This window comes from Accipiter gentilis, chromosome 17 (genome assembly GCF_929443795.1).
Source record: "Accipiter gentilis chromosome 17, bAccGen1.1, whole genome shotgun sequence".
Classification (NCBI taxonomy): Eukaryota; Metazoa; Chordata; class Aves; order Accipitriformes; family Accipitridae; genus Astur; species Astur gentilis.
The window spans coordinates 30005089-30018167 of record NC_064896.1 but is presented as its reverse complement, the minus strand read 5'-3'; the positions used below and the strand labels follow the sequence as shown (position 1 = coordinate 30018167).

Sequence of the window (13079 nt, the reverse complement as noted above, 5' to 3'; positions counted from 1 at the left end):
TTTTCCAAGAGTGCAGTGCTGAGACATGCAGACTCATTCTGCATGGAACCAGCTTAAAATCATCTTTGGGCCAGCAGAGTTTGAGTTGGGGCTGTGCTAAGGTAACTAAACTGCATCATCAGCCCAACTTGCCCTTGAAAACAAAGCTGTACTTAAAATTCTCCTTTTTCTTTCCATCTCAGTTTTCCTTGAACAGCTTGGACTTAGCCAGAACGTAAAAGCATGTTGACTGGCTAGTGGGAAGCTGTGACACAGGCATTCGAGGCCTTTCCCAAATGAAATATATGGTATGGATGGGTCTCTTCCTTGATTAAGCATAAAGAACACAGGTGTTTCAGACCATTACCACATAGGAAGTCTTACTTGTCAAGTCTATGTCAGCCTTAACAGAATCCAGAGAGCTGCTGGTGCTGGCATGAGTACAATCAGGGCTTTTAGCTGATAGATTTGGAGGATCTTCACTTTCATGAACTTCTACTTGGCTTTGAGACACGGTGCCAAAAGATGCCTAATATTAGCAAGTTAAAAAAAAAAAAAAGATTTATATGAAACAATACAAGAATTAAGTTGATCAGTAGTTTACTGACATTCAGAATTGTTTCATTTTTAATATCAACACATTTTATATCTAATCAGCATGACAAACCAGCGTATGGCTAGTTAAGCCATTTTCTACCATGACATATAGGAAGTAGAGCTGCAAAAGCCTTCATTCATTTCTCAATCACAGTAGTAGCCACCACAGCACACTATTCCAGCTTTTAGAACTAGAAAGTTTATACTGATGATTACAAACTTACTTTTATGGTCAGAATAATGTTCCATATTTGCACAGATTTTCTTGATTCAACTGCAATTTGTGCTGCCTATAAAAAAGCTAATTTAAACTACCATGTTTGGATTTTAAATAATTGCCTTAGGCCTTATGCTATCATCGTACCTAAGCAACAACTAGCAAATAGTTTAGTTCAGAGGACTAAGAGTATCCAGTTGAGAAAGGATTAAAAGGATACTCTGGAAAGAATGACTTAAAATTGGCATATCCCTTATTCTATCTGTTTTTCCATGGTTCGGGAAAGTAGCATGCATCAACCTGATTCTTCTATTTTGGCAAAACAATGAAAAATACTGGGGATGACATAGCAAAATGACAGCAAACTGGTGGTTAAGAGAAACAAGAAAACCTACCAATAGATCTGCTTCCACCCCAAAATTTAAACATAATTCCTGTTAGTCTTCATTGTATCCTTATAATGAGTGATTAGGCTCACCTGCAAGTCTTGAGAGGCCTCACCATCCAAGTTTTCATCCCTCTTGACCTTCTTTGGACTTTGAGGATCCTCCTCACCTTGTTCCAAAGCTCTTTTTGTGTTGCAAGTTCTTGTCTCTTCAAATTGATTCTTTTCATTGTGGGAGATTTGGTTTTTGCTTATCTCATTGCAAGCATTTTCCATGAGTTCAGAGCTTACAGATTCATTTGAATCCATTTCTTCGAGGCAGACAGGAAGAAATTCTTCCGCTATAAACTGAGAAGGGCTGAAGTTCTGCCTACTAGACTTCTTGTTACCTGGGGTTTCACCAGTGTTTATGCTTACTTCTGAAACTGCTGCTTCTCCTTTGTCTGAAGATTTTGCATTTACATCTTGTACACTAGAAACAGAAGAATTTCTTCTGTTTGGTAATTTAGGCTGGAAGATACCTAGAGGGACATTTATTCCTTGATACTTATCCTTAAGTGCCATCCCTAAATTTGCATCTATGGGAGCAGCTCCAGATTCAAGACATGTGTTCTCCTGCTCTTTGGTATAAAATAAATTATTTGGTTCATTTAGAGTATTTTTTCCTAACCTCAAGGTATTGTCTGGCTGAATTGATGATTTGGGCAACTGGTCAGAAAAAGCAGTTTCAGAAATGGAGAGAACTGCAGATTTCCATCTAATATTTTCCAGTTTTGAACAAACATTTAAAATACCTGATAATTCAGGTGCAAGAGCAGGATCTATTTGATCTCTTGGACTGTCACCAACCAAAAGTTGCTTAGTTTGTTCAGAGTTTATTTGAAAGTCTTTTGGAGGTGTTTCCCCTTCAGCTGACAGCCCCTCATTTTCCTTTGATTCCTTGTCAGAAACAGGAACAAGGCTTGCTCCAGCCAAGCCTAAATCTGTAGCTAAATCTTCATGTCTAGATGAATCATCTTTCAATACTTGGTTTCTCCGAGTATTACATGCATCTGGAGAACCCTTCAAAGAAGCTGATTGCTGGATGGGATGCAAAACACTGGATACCAAATCACTACTTTCTTCACTGCAATCCATGGGCCCATTACTTGGAAGCTTAAAAGAAACTCTCTTTGATTTCAGGTTTTCTGGCAGTATGAGATCCTGTTCACTGCTTACAGGGACAGAATTATCCGTGGGAAGGTCAAGATCCTGTGGTGTCTGTAAACCCATAGTCTCTTCTGGAAGCGAGACAGAATAAACAGAATGTGGTGTTGTGCCACTGGGGACTTCAATGGCTCCTTTCTCACTAGGAAATGCTGCGGCTGATGAAGCAGAAGAGAGAAGGCTGGACTTATCCTTAGATTTTGTATGATATTCACGATTCAGGTCCTGTGTATGCAGGGAATCTATTTCATCTCTGCAAGAAGACAACACACTATGCAAGTCTGGTTGCTGAGTGCTTTTATGTGACATTTCTTGGTTCTCAAATCCATTAATATTGTTATTAACAGCAGTAGTATGGGATGCAGTTATTTCCATATCATCTTGGCTGTGGGTAAACACAATGGTTTTATCAGCAGGAACTGCAGAAATGGCTGGAATGTACTCTCCATCCTGTACATCAATTTCACCACTTAATACAGCTGTATGAATTTTAGTGATCTCCATATCCTCAGCCAAAGTAAAAATGCCAGTATTGCTATCTGAAACAGCCTCCTGTCCAACCTGCTTAGCCAGGTTTAATCTATCTTCACAAAAGACTCTTTCAATACTTTCATCAACAGAGTGAGACTCAGTCATTTCCATGTCAGCCTGGTAACTCGTAAACATAATTGTGGAAGTTAAAGGAACAGACTGATTGGGTTGCCTGCCTCGCAGAGAGTTTTCTTCCAAAGCTACATTATGGGTTTTAGTGATTTCCATATCATCCATAGCAAACATAGTAGCTTCACTATTTGAAAGTGCTTGCTGCCCAACCTCCTTATCCAAGTTCAGTTTATCATCACATACAACTTTTATGGTAATTTTATCAGCAGAACAAGGCTCAGTAATGTCCATGTCAGCCTGGCTACTTGTGAACATAACAGTTTTAACAGGATGAGCTGAAGAGACAGAATGAAGCCCTCCCTCATTTTGCGAGACAATTTCATGGCCTATTGCAGCCGTATGGCTTTCTGTGATCTCCATGTCATTATTCTCATCACTCAGTGAAAATAAAACAGTCTTTTCACCTGTTGATTCCTTCAAGCTTTTCCTTCCAGTCCTTTTAGCTGTGTTAAACATTCCTTGAGATGCAACTTTTTCCATAGATTTATCAACTGCAACAGTATCGAGTCTACTTATTTCCATGTCATCATTGTAGGTGAAAACACAAGTTTTATCTCCAGAAATTAAGGATGTGTAATCATTTGAACTTTTACACTGCAAAATTATTTTGTCTGCTGAAACTGTATGACTTCTGGTGATGTCCATATCAGCATCTTCTGAAAATACAGTAGTTTTCTCATCTGCAAAAGGCAAATGTTTTAAACCACTCACGGTTAACATTTTCTTGCCAGATACCAAGGAATGCACATTGCACGCAGGCTGCTCCTGACTATTTATTGTCATCATGACCCCTTTTTTTAAGGCCATTATTTTATTTTCACCTTGAACAAGGTATCCAGGTACTGCTTTTCTTTCTGATAAAACAGCATTGATGTTGTAATCAGGAACCATTACTGCACAGTTTCCAGTCAAGTCCATGTTTTCACCAGAGGGAAACACAACTGACTTTTCCAAAAACAAAGGCAATTGGGAATTTCCCTGATGTGGTTCAGACGTATTGGCTAGTAACAGCTCTTCAGCACCCCTTAAGTGCAGGCTATCAACTGAGTGAGGATTTTTAAAATCCTCTTCTGGAGAAACTGTTTTACCAATTGAAAAATCTCTCTCAGAATGTACTTGAGTTGGCAATACTTTGTTTACTGCCTTCATAGGATGGGTTTTCTCTTGCCTGTCTGAGTTTTGGCAATCTGCGTCTATTCCTAGTATTGTTCCAAGTTGTTCATTTCCTTTCATTCCAGAGGCAGCAAACTCATCACTGAAAATAAATGAACCATTTGGAGCCAAAGGAGTAACAGTTTGCTTATTTGTCTTCATTTTCAAATTCCCACATTCTATTGCTGCAGTCTGACTTGTGATATCTACACCAGAACTACCAGAAAACTGGAAGGTCTGGTTTTGCAGCTGCTTGGATATTACATTATTTTGATTACAATTATTCTCGTATTCTTGTACTGTATTAAGAGGAGCAACAAAGGCAGCAGGATGAGTTTTGGATATGTCTATGTTTTCATCATCGGAAAACATGCCCATTTTGTCATTTGTGCAGGAAACTGAAGTGTTTAGGTTTTTTTCCAAAGGTTGAGATACATCAACTTTTTGATTTTGCAAAGACATGAATGCACAGGTGTTGACAATATTCTCACAGACTTCTCTCTTTTGCTCTTGTAATGAACATGCACTCTTTGCACAGGAACTTGGACCACTTGCCTGAAAGTTTGTTTTTCCAAGCTTCTTATCAACCATTATCACCTCAAGATCTTTAGTATTCCTTTCTATAGCCTGGCTTCTTTTAATATTCCCATTGATACCGATCAGCTCAAGATTTTCCTTGTCCATATCTAAAGAATTTGCACCTTCACTGACATTTTTGTTCTGGTTCTTTCTTGGAATTATTTTACAATGAATTTGTTTTGCTTCTGCAGTTATCCCATTGCTTTGATCATCAATGACAACAGCATGGCATTTAGTTATTTCCATTTCTTCCTGTTCATTTAAATTGGGAGCTGTAGATCTGTTTTCAAGAAAGTGAGGTTTGCAGGTGACAGGGATGAACATTTCAGCAGGAGGTTCATTTTCAATATTCTTTCCATCATCCTTGACAACACATGTTTTAGTCAAGTCCATATCTTCTCCTGAGAATATTACTGTCTTCTCACCTGGCAGAGAAACGAGTTCAGAGTTTGCTAGTCTGTGCTGAAGTGTACTCTTAGAAACACCAGTAGACACTGAATTTGTACACGAATCAAAACCAACATTCACTGAAGCAGTCCCGTGATCTCGGGTCACTTTTTTGATTTGTTCATCTGAGCCCGAAGATGGTTCAAGCGTGCTATTTTTATATGACAGAGAAGCTCGATTATCTAAAGACATTAGACTCTTTGCAACATCCCTATCACCATGTGCTGGACATCTGTTTTCTGCTAGTGAAGAGTTTGTATTAACTGGATTTTCAAAAGTTTTATGACATGAACTGTTCATTTCTTTGGTACTGTCATTATAGATTACATCTGTGTAATTCCCAGTAATTTCCATGTCATCACATTTAGAAAAAACAACAGTTTTATCACCTCGGAAGACAGTCTCAGAAGAAACGGATCCTGGGATCGCAGACATTGTTCTGGCCTCTTGTTTAACAGTTTGCAGCACTGTAGGAGTTCGTCTGTCCTCAACATTTACTAGTTTTTTGTCTGTACAAAGTTGAGGGTGGTGCTGAACAATTAAGTGCTGATTAAGTGCTCTCTTTAATACAGCATTATCTACCTCTGCAGATGGGAAATCCTTTTTGGAGTTTAGATTTTGATTCCTGACACTGGAGAAGGGAAAAGACATTTTTGCAGTGTGACTAGTTGTCATATCCATTCCATCATCTACGAATGCCTCAGTAACATCCGCACACAGTAATTGCTCTGGTGGAGCTTCACAAATACCAGGAAACATAGCTTTTACATCAGATGCCTGGCATTTTGTCATTTCCATTCCATCATCTTGCCCTGTAAAGACTTTTGTTGCATTGCAGGTGTCCAGTTGTTCACAAGAATATACAAATTCCATCGACAATTGTGCCATGTCTTCCGAGACTTGTGAAGGGTCAAAAAAAACATTCTCTTTTTCAGGTCCCTCAGTAGGATTGAGTGGCTTTCCATTTGACTTCAAGCTCATCAAAAATTCATTGAAATTTATTTTTTTTACAGTAGTAGCATCTTCCTTCTGTTCAAAAGATAGGCATGAATGGTCTGTAGGGTCAGAAAAAAAATGAAATTCTTTGCTCATTTCTGCCTTTCCTTTGTTAGAGTTTAACCCAGCCAGAAATGATGTGATATCTATTTTCTCAGTTTCGTCAGCTTGATTGTTTTTCAGGTTACGTGTAATCACTGCAGTGTGACTAGCTGTCATATCCATTTCATTTTCATCCGAAAAGATGAGGGTGGTGTCATGCCTATTTGTTCTTTGAATGGCACTGTCTGCATCATGCCACTAAAATAAAAAGAGAAAGAAATTACAGTTACTGACACTTAAACCAAATGATATTATGGTTTATTCTATTTAAACCAAAAGTCAACTAATGCACTCCTAAGGTCATAGCTCTATCTTTACACCTTTTTTTTTTTTTTTTTTTGGGGGGGGGGGGGGGGGGAAGTAGTACTACTGATTTCAGTCCTCCTTGAGGAATAACATATTCAAGGAAAGGATGACAACTTAATTATTAAAGCATATAATATTTAAACAGCTTTTTTTGAAAGAATGTGTCTCGGTTTTAGTGTTGGACAAAGTCTTCATATGTAGACATATCTTGATAAGCATGGAACAATTACTGAGTATTATGGATCAGTATTTTCTATATCTCTGCAGTGTGGTTTCTGCCTTTCCCCCACCCCAACTGCAGGCAAAAACCTTGCCCCAAAGGTATTACGCATGTGCCCCAAAGCAGCAGCACCAAGTTGGATGTTTTAAATTACTTTTTCCACCACTGACTAGGGAGATTTTAGTGTCTTTAATAGAGAGGATTTACCGTTTTAAAACTGTGGGAAAAAATTGGCCAGTAACAAGATATAATACTGTATTTTATCAAATATAATGAATATATTAAGAATAGCTTCACATTTGCTTCAAATTACATGTGCTATTTTATAAATGCAAGAAATGAAATCTACTAGAAGCACAACCATATACATTACCCAAAACAAGGAGAGACAGAGTTTCAATCTGACCTTTATAGCCTCATGGTATACATCTCATCCACACTAGGATTTTAACTGTATGGCTTTTTTTGTTTTGTTTTGGTTTAGTTTTTAACATTCATTAACAAGAGCTAACACATGTTTTTAAGCCATATCTTTAAACTCAACATAAAAGTCGGAAGCCATTGCAGTAAGGGAGACTGTTTTGACAATTGCTTTGTTTAACAACACAGTGCCATAACATGTACTGACATGTAACACAGTTCAGGATTTCTGTGCAATTGTGCCTGTGAAGGTCTTAGCTAAGAATTTTGTGTGTTATTACTTGATTCAGCTGAAGAAATTCAGTTACTTTTTCATGCTAATCATTGCCATTTGTCTAAAGCTTTTTAGCAGCAGGAACAGAGTACATTTGTGCATATCCATTCTACCCATACAAGAAAAAAATACACAAGCAGAGAGTAATACATGAGAGAAAAATACATAACCATACCTATCTGAAACATAAGCTCCTTTGCATATTCTTAGATAAGAACTGAAAAGAATGGAGGAACTAGCTCAGGTACTGAAAAGTTAGCAAGCAATTTTAGAAGCAAGAGTTATCAATACTGCAGTATAATGCCTATCAGATTAGCAAAATACTTCAAAATATAGAAGATTAGCTTTCAGGAGAATTTTATGTGAATACGAGGATTTATTTTTTAGGCAGTTGAGTTACATTTTTCATCTTTACCACACAAATTATTGGAATATATTTTGGACACTCATATTTCCAGCACCAAAAAAAATAAAAGCCTTCATATACCTCAGTCTGCTGCACCAGTGCCTGGATAGGGGCATGAAGCAAAGTGTTCATCCCTGTTGAAAGAAAAGGAAATACTCTATTTGTTGCACTATTTTTGTATTATTTTATCCACTGAGCTGAAGATCTATGTGCTTGCTTTACAAATACCACTGAGTAAGTACAATTAAAACCAAATATATCCTGAAAAATATTTTCATTTCAGTACTCCCTTCAGCATGTGGAAGAGCTACCCATACTTTTACAATGCAATGCTTGTAAACAGCCTCACGGGACAAAGCCTGTTCATGCATAGTCATCTCAGTCAGGGAGATTGTTCTAGGCATGTTAAAATTATTCACACAGAATCAATAGTTTTGGATAATGATAGTAATTTTGTTACTAAATCTATTTCCAAACTCACCAGTGATCTCGCGTGGAACAGCTTCAGGTTCTTCATTTCTACAAAAGGTGGGTTAGGTAAACAGTTTGTTTAAAGATTTCAAAACAGAAAGCTTCAGCAGTATACTGAAAAGGCAGAGAATTGTTGCATAGCTCATATGGGATGAGGCAGCAGATACCAGACACTATTTATATGTCTTCAGTATATTCTAATTTAAGTTGCAATCTTATTTTCCCATGAGATTCTCTCATCTTAGCATACCAAAAGCCATTGTTCAAGATACAGATGGCATTTTAATTCCTCAGTGACAAGTAAAAAAAGATAAAAGATTAATTCGTTATTTTTAACTCAAGCCTTCCACTTTTAATTATTCCTTCCTTTTTGGGAAACTGAAGCTGTGTTCCTAAAGCCTCAGATAATTTCTCTGTAAAACAAAAGGCCAGATACAATGTCCAACTTGTGTGGTTTTCTGTCTAACTTCTAATGCCTTCTGCTCTCCACTCTTTTATTGATTGTCCTTTCAAGACCAAGAAACCTTAGCTAGAGCCCTGAATTTTATTTTTTATATGTGTGTATGTATATATATATATGCACATGTGCGCGCGCACACACACACACACACACATATGTTACTATATTGGGTTGATACCTTTAAAAACATGAGTAAACTACAGCTGTACAATAAGCTGTTTCCTTGCTATATATATTTAAATGTAAGAAATTCCCCTTCATACATAGAAATTGTCTAAATCTGTTATTTTACTTTCCAGGTCATTTTAATTTTAAAAATCCCATCATTGTGTTTTATCTAGACAAGAACTTTAAGGCCAGACTAACAGTTTCTCTACCTCTGAGGGAAAAAGTTATTGTAATAAATATTGAAGACAACGTCTATCAGGTATGGAAACTGCTAGTTTTTTTCTGGAAAACATTGCCAAGCAATCAGCTTTGGAAGGAAGCAGTTTCAAGCCATAATTGTTCAATTTTCAGAAACTGCTATATTTTTGTGAGTGACCAAAAGTTATATGCTTTTTTTGCTGTATCCCTTCTCTTATCAATCAAAAGCACAGAGCAATTTTATATCTAAATAAATATGTATGCTGGATTTCTTTGAGGAGTAATATTTTGATGGTTGCATGTCATTGAAGAAATGTATTTGCAGGACAGAACTCTATAGTCATGGGAGGTTTTTTTCAAACTTACTGATTAAGCAGGACATCATTCCTCGTATCTGCTGCACATTCTAAAAATAGTAAGGAAATTAGACATTACAATGCGAGAAGCATGCTCAAACCATTCAGTGACAAGAGTAAACTGCACAGAAAATAATGTTCTGAAGTTCTCACTCTTGATGTGCCTTCTTAACATGGCAAAAACCCAGAGAAGCCAAGTACTTGAAAATGCATTAGCTTTTCAGATTCTTCTAGGCAGTCTTTGACAGAGTGAATATCATATTCTGCTCAGCCTTCTTTTGATCTAAATCTCCAAGGCAGATTTTGTTCTAGGTGCATTTTGTCTAAGAAAATAATTCTTTTTTCTGAGCTACAAGGTCCACAATACCAGTAAGTAACGGGTTTTCAGCCAGTCCATGATAAACAGCTGACCATATTGTTCCTTACCTGTGACTGACAGGCCTGACTTCTTAAATTCAGGCTAAAATCTTGCTGCTAATAGTCTGCGAATCCTACCAGGAGAAAAGAAAGGAATTTTACCTGTACTTTCTCTCTCTGCTGTGTTATTCTTAAGATCTCGCTGGAAAACTCTGCAGCTAAGAAAACAAAACAAAACAACCCAGTTTTTGAAAACCACAAGACTATCTGTTTTGAAGAAAAAAAAAAAAAAGTAAAATAAATCAGCCCTAATTTCAATCTTTTCCATATAGTATGTTCTGAAATGAGATATCAAAAGCCAGAAGCTTACTGAACCCAACCATATTTTCCAGCATAAAGATGTCATTATCATACTTAAGATGGAAATCACAAAAAATTTAATAGGAAACAAAAATTCTTAATTGTATTAAATTCACTGAACCCTTTTTTTCTAGCTAAGAAGAGAAAATGAATAATGGCTCTCTTAGGGCTCAAAATCAACTTAACAGCAGCCACCAGTCTGCCTTCACTGAATACTCACAAATGCATGCAAACAGCTGTTCTAGGGGATACCACATTATTACCTATATATAGCCTGCATTTTAAGGGGGGTACCAGATTATTACCTATATATAGTCTGCATTTTATACTTAAATAAAGGACGTAGATCTGCATCCTTCGGGTCAAACTTACTTTATGGTGTTCGCAAAGCTGACACGGCGAGAGGTTTTCCTACGTTTTTCTGTATTGATATCCTAACAATAAAGAACACAACACTTTGATATACAGAGAACTGTTCTTACCCATAAGCCACAATAAGCATAGCTTTTCATGAAACAAAGCCAAACAAAAAAACCAAACCCCCCTCAAAATAATAATCTATGAGCCTAGCAAGTACAACAGATATTTACCAACATCCTTAAACTACTTTATAGTTCTCCAACTTCTCCTGATATAGACACCCATCTCACAAGAAGTAGGACCTAAAGATCACTTGGTGAGAACTGCCTGGTTTCAAACACAAGAAGCAGAATACCAGTTATAAGGATTTTTGTCTGGCATACTAGGGCAAATATATGTAGTTGCTTAGCAAGAGAGTCACAGGATTTTTTTTCTTTAGTTTTCCCTTACCAGAGCTGAAAAAACCCATTAATAGTGGTTTCTCTTCATGGGAGAAAGGGAAGGATTCACTGAAGAATCGAAGTCACCATTTTCCTATCGAATTGGTTAAATGGTGTCACCGACTACATGGTCATACTACTGCAATGTTACAAGGTATGTAACAATGCAACATTACACATACTGGAAAGCTAATTCATCATACCACTGCTGTGCAGTTGTCTACAATAAGCTTCCCTAACTAAATAGCTCAGTCTCAGGACAGTGGAACGTTGTTTAAGAAAACACATATTAACATACCAGGCACTACCCATCGTGTGCATATGACTAACAAAGCCTGTAATATACTCAATTTTTTTTAAAATCATGTCAGCAACACAAGAGTTATGAATGATGTCACACTATTGTACATGATAAGTCTTACATTGCTCATTAGCAGCACTGTCCATCATTGTTAACGGGCATTAAAGTTTAAATGAAGACTATGAGCCGCTGTTGACACTCAACCCAGTTTTGAAATAGATGTGTTGTGCGTAAATATTTCGGGCTCATGTTTCATATTCTAAATAAATTGTTAGAGGCTTTTTCACTGAAAGCCTTACATGCTAAAAATGAGTTTTCAAGTTCTGTAATCAGCAACAGATGAATCATACAAATATATGATGCAACCAGCACATTAGTCCATAGAACACACCCTAGGTAGAAATGACATTTAAAAAGAAATCCTGGAACTGAACAGGCCTATAGTTACAATGTCTAAGAAACAACAGACACTATAAACATGAAATATATTCTGTATTTATATCTAGAAGAAAATGTTTATTTTGAGCTTTTACTTTAAATAAATTGGCAGGCTGGGTTTTTTTGTTTGTTTGTTTGGGTTTTTTATCAGATGTAAAACCATCTTACTGACTATACCAGCTTGTACACTGGTGGATCAAGCATCAAGTCAAATGGACTACAGCAGGAGCAAGTTATGCCTATTAATCTCTATTCATTCCTCTTGACAGAAGAAATATTCTGAGGTAAAATAGAAGTATGAGGAAAAACTCGATGGATTTCTTACAATATTTGGTGCTCCAAACATTAACCTTCTAAGCAGTTATTACAAGAGTTTTTACGCCCATTTTATTATAGTGACAAAGCTTAATCAGTGACAAGTTGAAGAGCAAACTGAAGATGTTAAGAGCATTGGCAAGAAAGGACTTAATAGACCAACCTGTGTCAATTCACTCCCATTTCCCAGATCATCAAAAGGATTTCGTGGAGCCTTTAAAATCTAGAAGAAAATATAATAGTTGAGAAGATCAGTTCCAACTACAAGAACTTATTACTTGGCTGGATTGACTTTATAAGAGCCACCCGTGCCCTAGTCAATCATATCAATCTAACAGGCTCTTCCTCTGCTTTTGGAATGCTTTTCTTCAACTGTGATGAGAAAACGAGTTCCTCTTCACAGCTTCCCTTTCTTTCCTTCACTCACTCAAATGGTTTTCTTTTGACAAATGCCTTAAGTTACTCACAGAGGACAGTTGCTTCCCTCTGATGTGCTCTGTATTATCACTGGAGGGGGGAAAAAAGGAAACAGGTATTAGGACATAAAGTTGAATCAAGATGTATTTTTTTAACAGTATTGCCACATTTTTAAAGCTAATAAATTGATTTCTCCATTATTTTTATAAGTGTGAAATTAAATAAACAAGCTTGCTTGGAATAGATCATTCATTCCAGCACTAGTTCCCAAAAATAGTCTTTGGAAAATTCAGCAGATTGCCCTCCAAACCCCATGGTCAGTTAGTCTCCAGACAGCCCGCTGCTATGAAATTTCCTCAGAGCTTTTCTACACACAATCAGAGGAACTCCCTGTTGTTCTTCACAATGGAAAACACATTTCATTCAAGAGATGCTGCAGGGATTAAGAAAAGTTTTGCCTCTAAATGATAATATTTATACCACAATAAA

At 36.9% G+C, this 13079-nt stretch overlaps 1 protein-coding gene across 2 annotated transcripts in view; it reads right to left on the bottom strand.

Annotated features, from left to right (window-relative positions):
• The window catches only part of KNL1 (kinetochore scaffold 1), a 31941-nt gene that overhangs the window by 15812 nt on the left and 3050 nt on the right, over positions 1-13079 (bottom strand). For both annotated transcript variants that reach the window (XM_049820918.1, XM_049820919.1), the window contains 9 exons: positions 12641-12680; positions 12337-12396; positions 10692-10753; positions 10122-10177; positions 9613-9652; positions 8431-8468; positions 8031-8083; positions 1272-6521; positions 364-508 (listed from right to left, as the gene is read on the bottom strand). In XM_049820918.1, the coding sequence (XP_049676875.1) occupies positions 364-508; positions 1272-6521; positions 8031-8083; positions 8431-8468; positions 9613-9652; positions 10122-10177; positions 10692-10753; positions 12337-12396; positions 12641-12680 (5744 nt within the window). The remainder of the gene's footprint in view (positions 1-363; positions 509-1271; positions 6522-8030; positions 8084-8430; positions 8469-9612; positions 9653-10121; positions 10178-10691; positions 10754-12336; positions 12397-12640; positions 12681-13079) is intronic.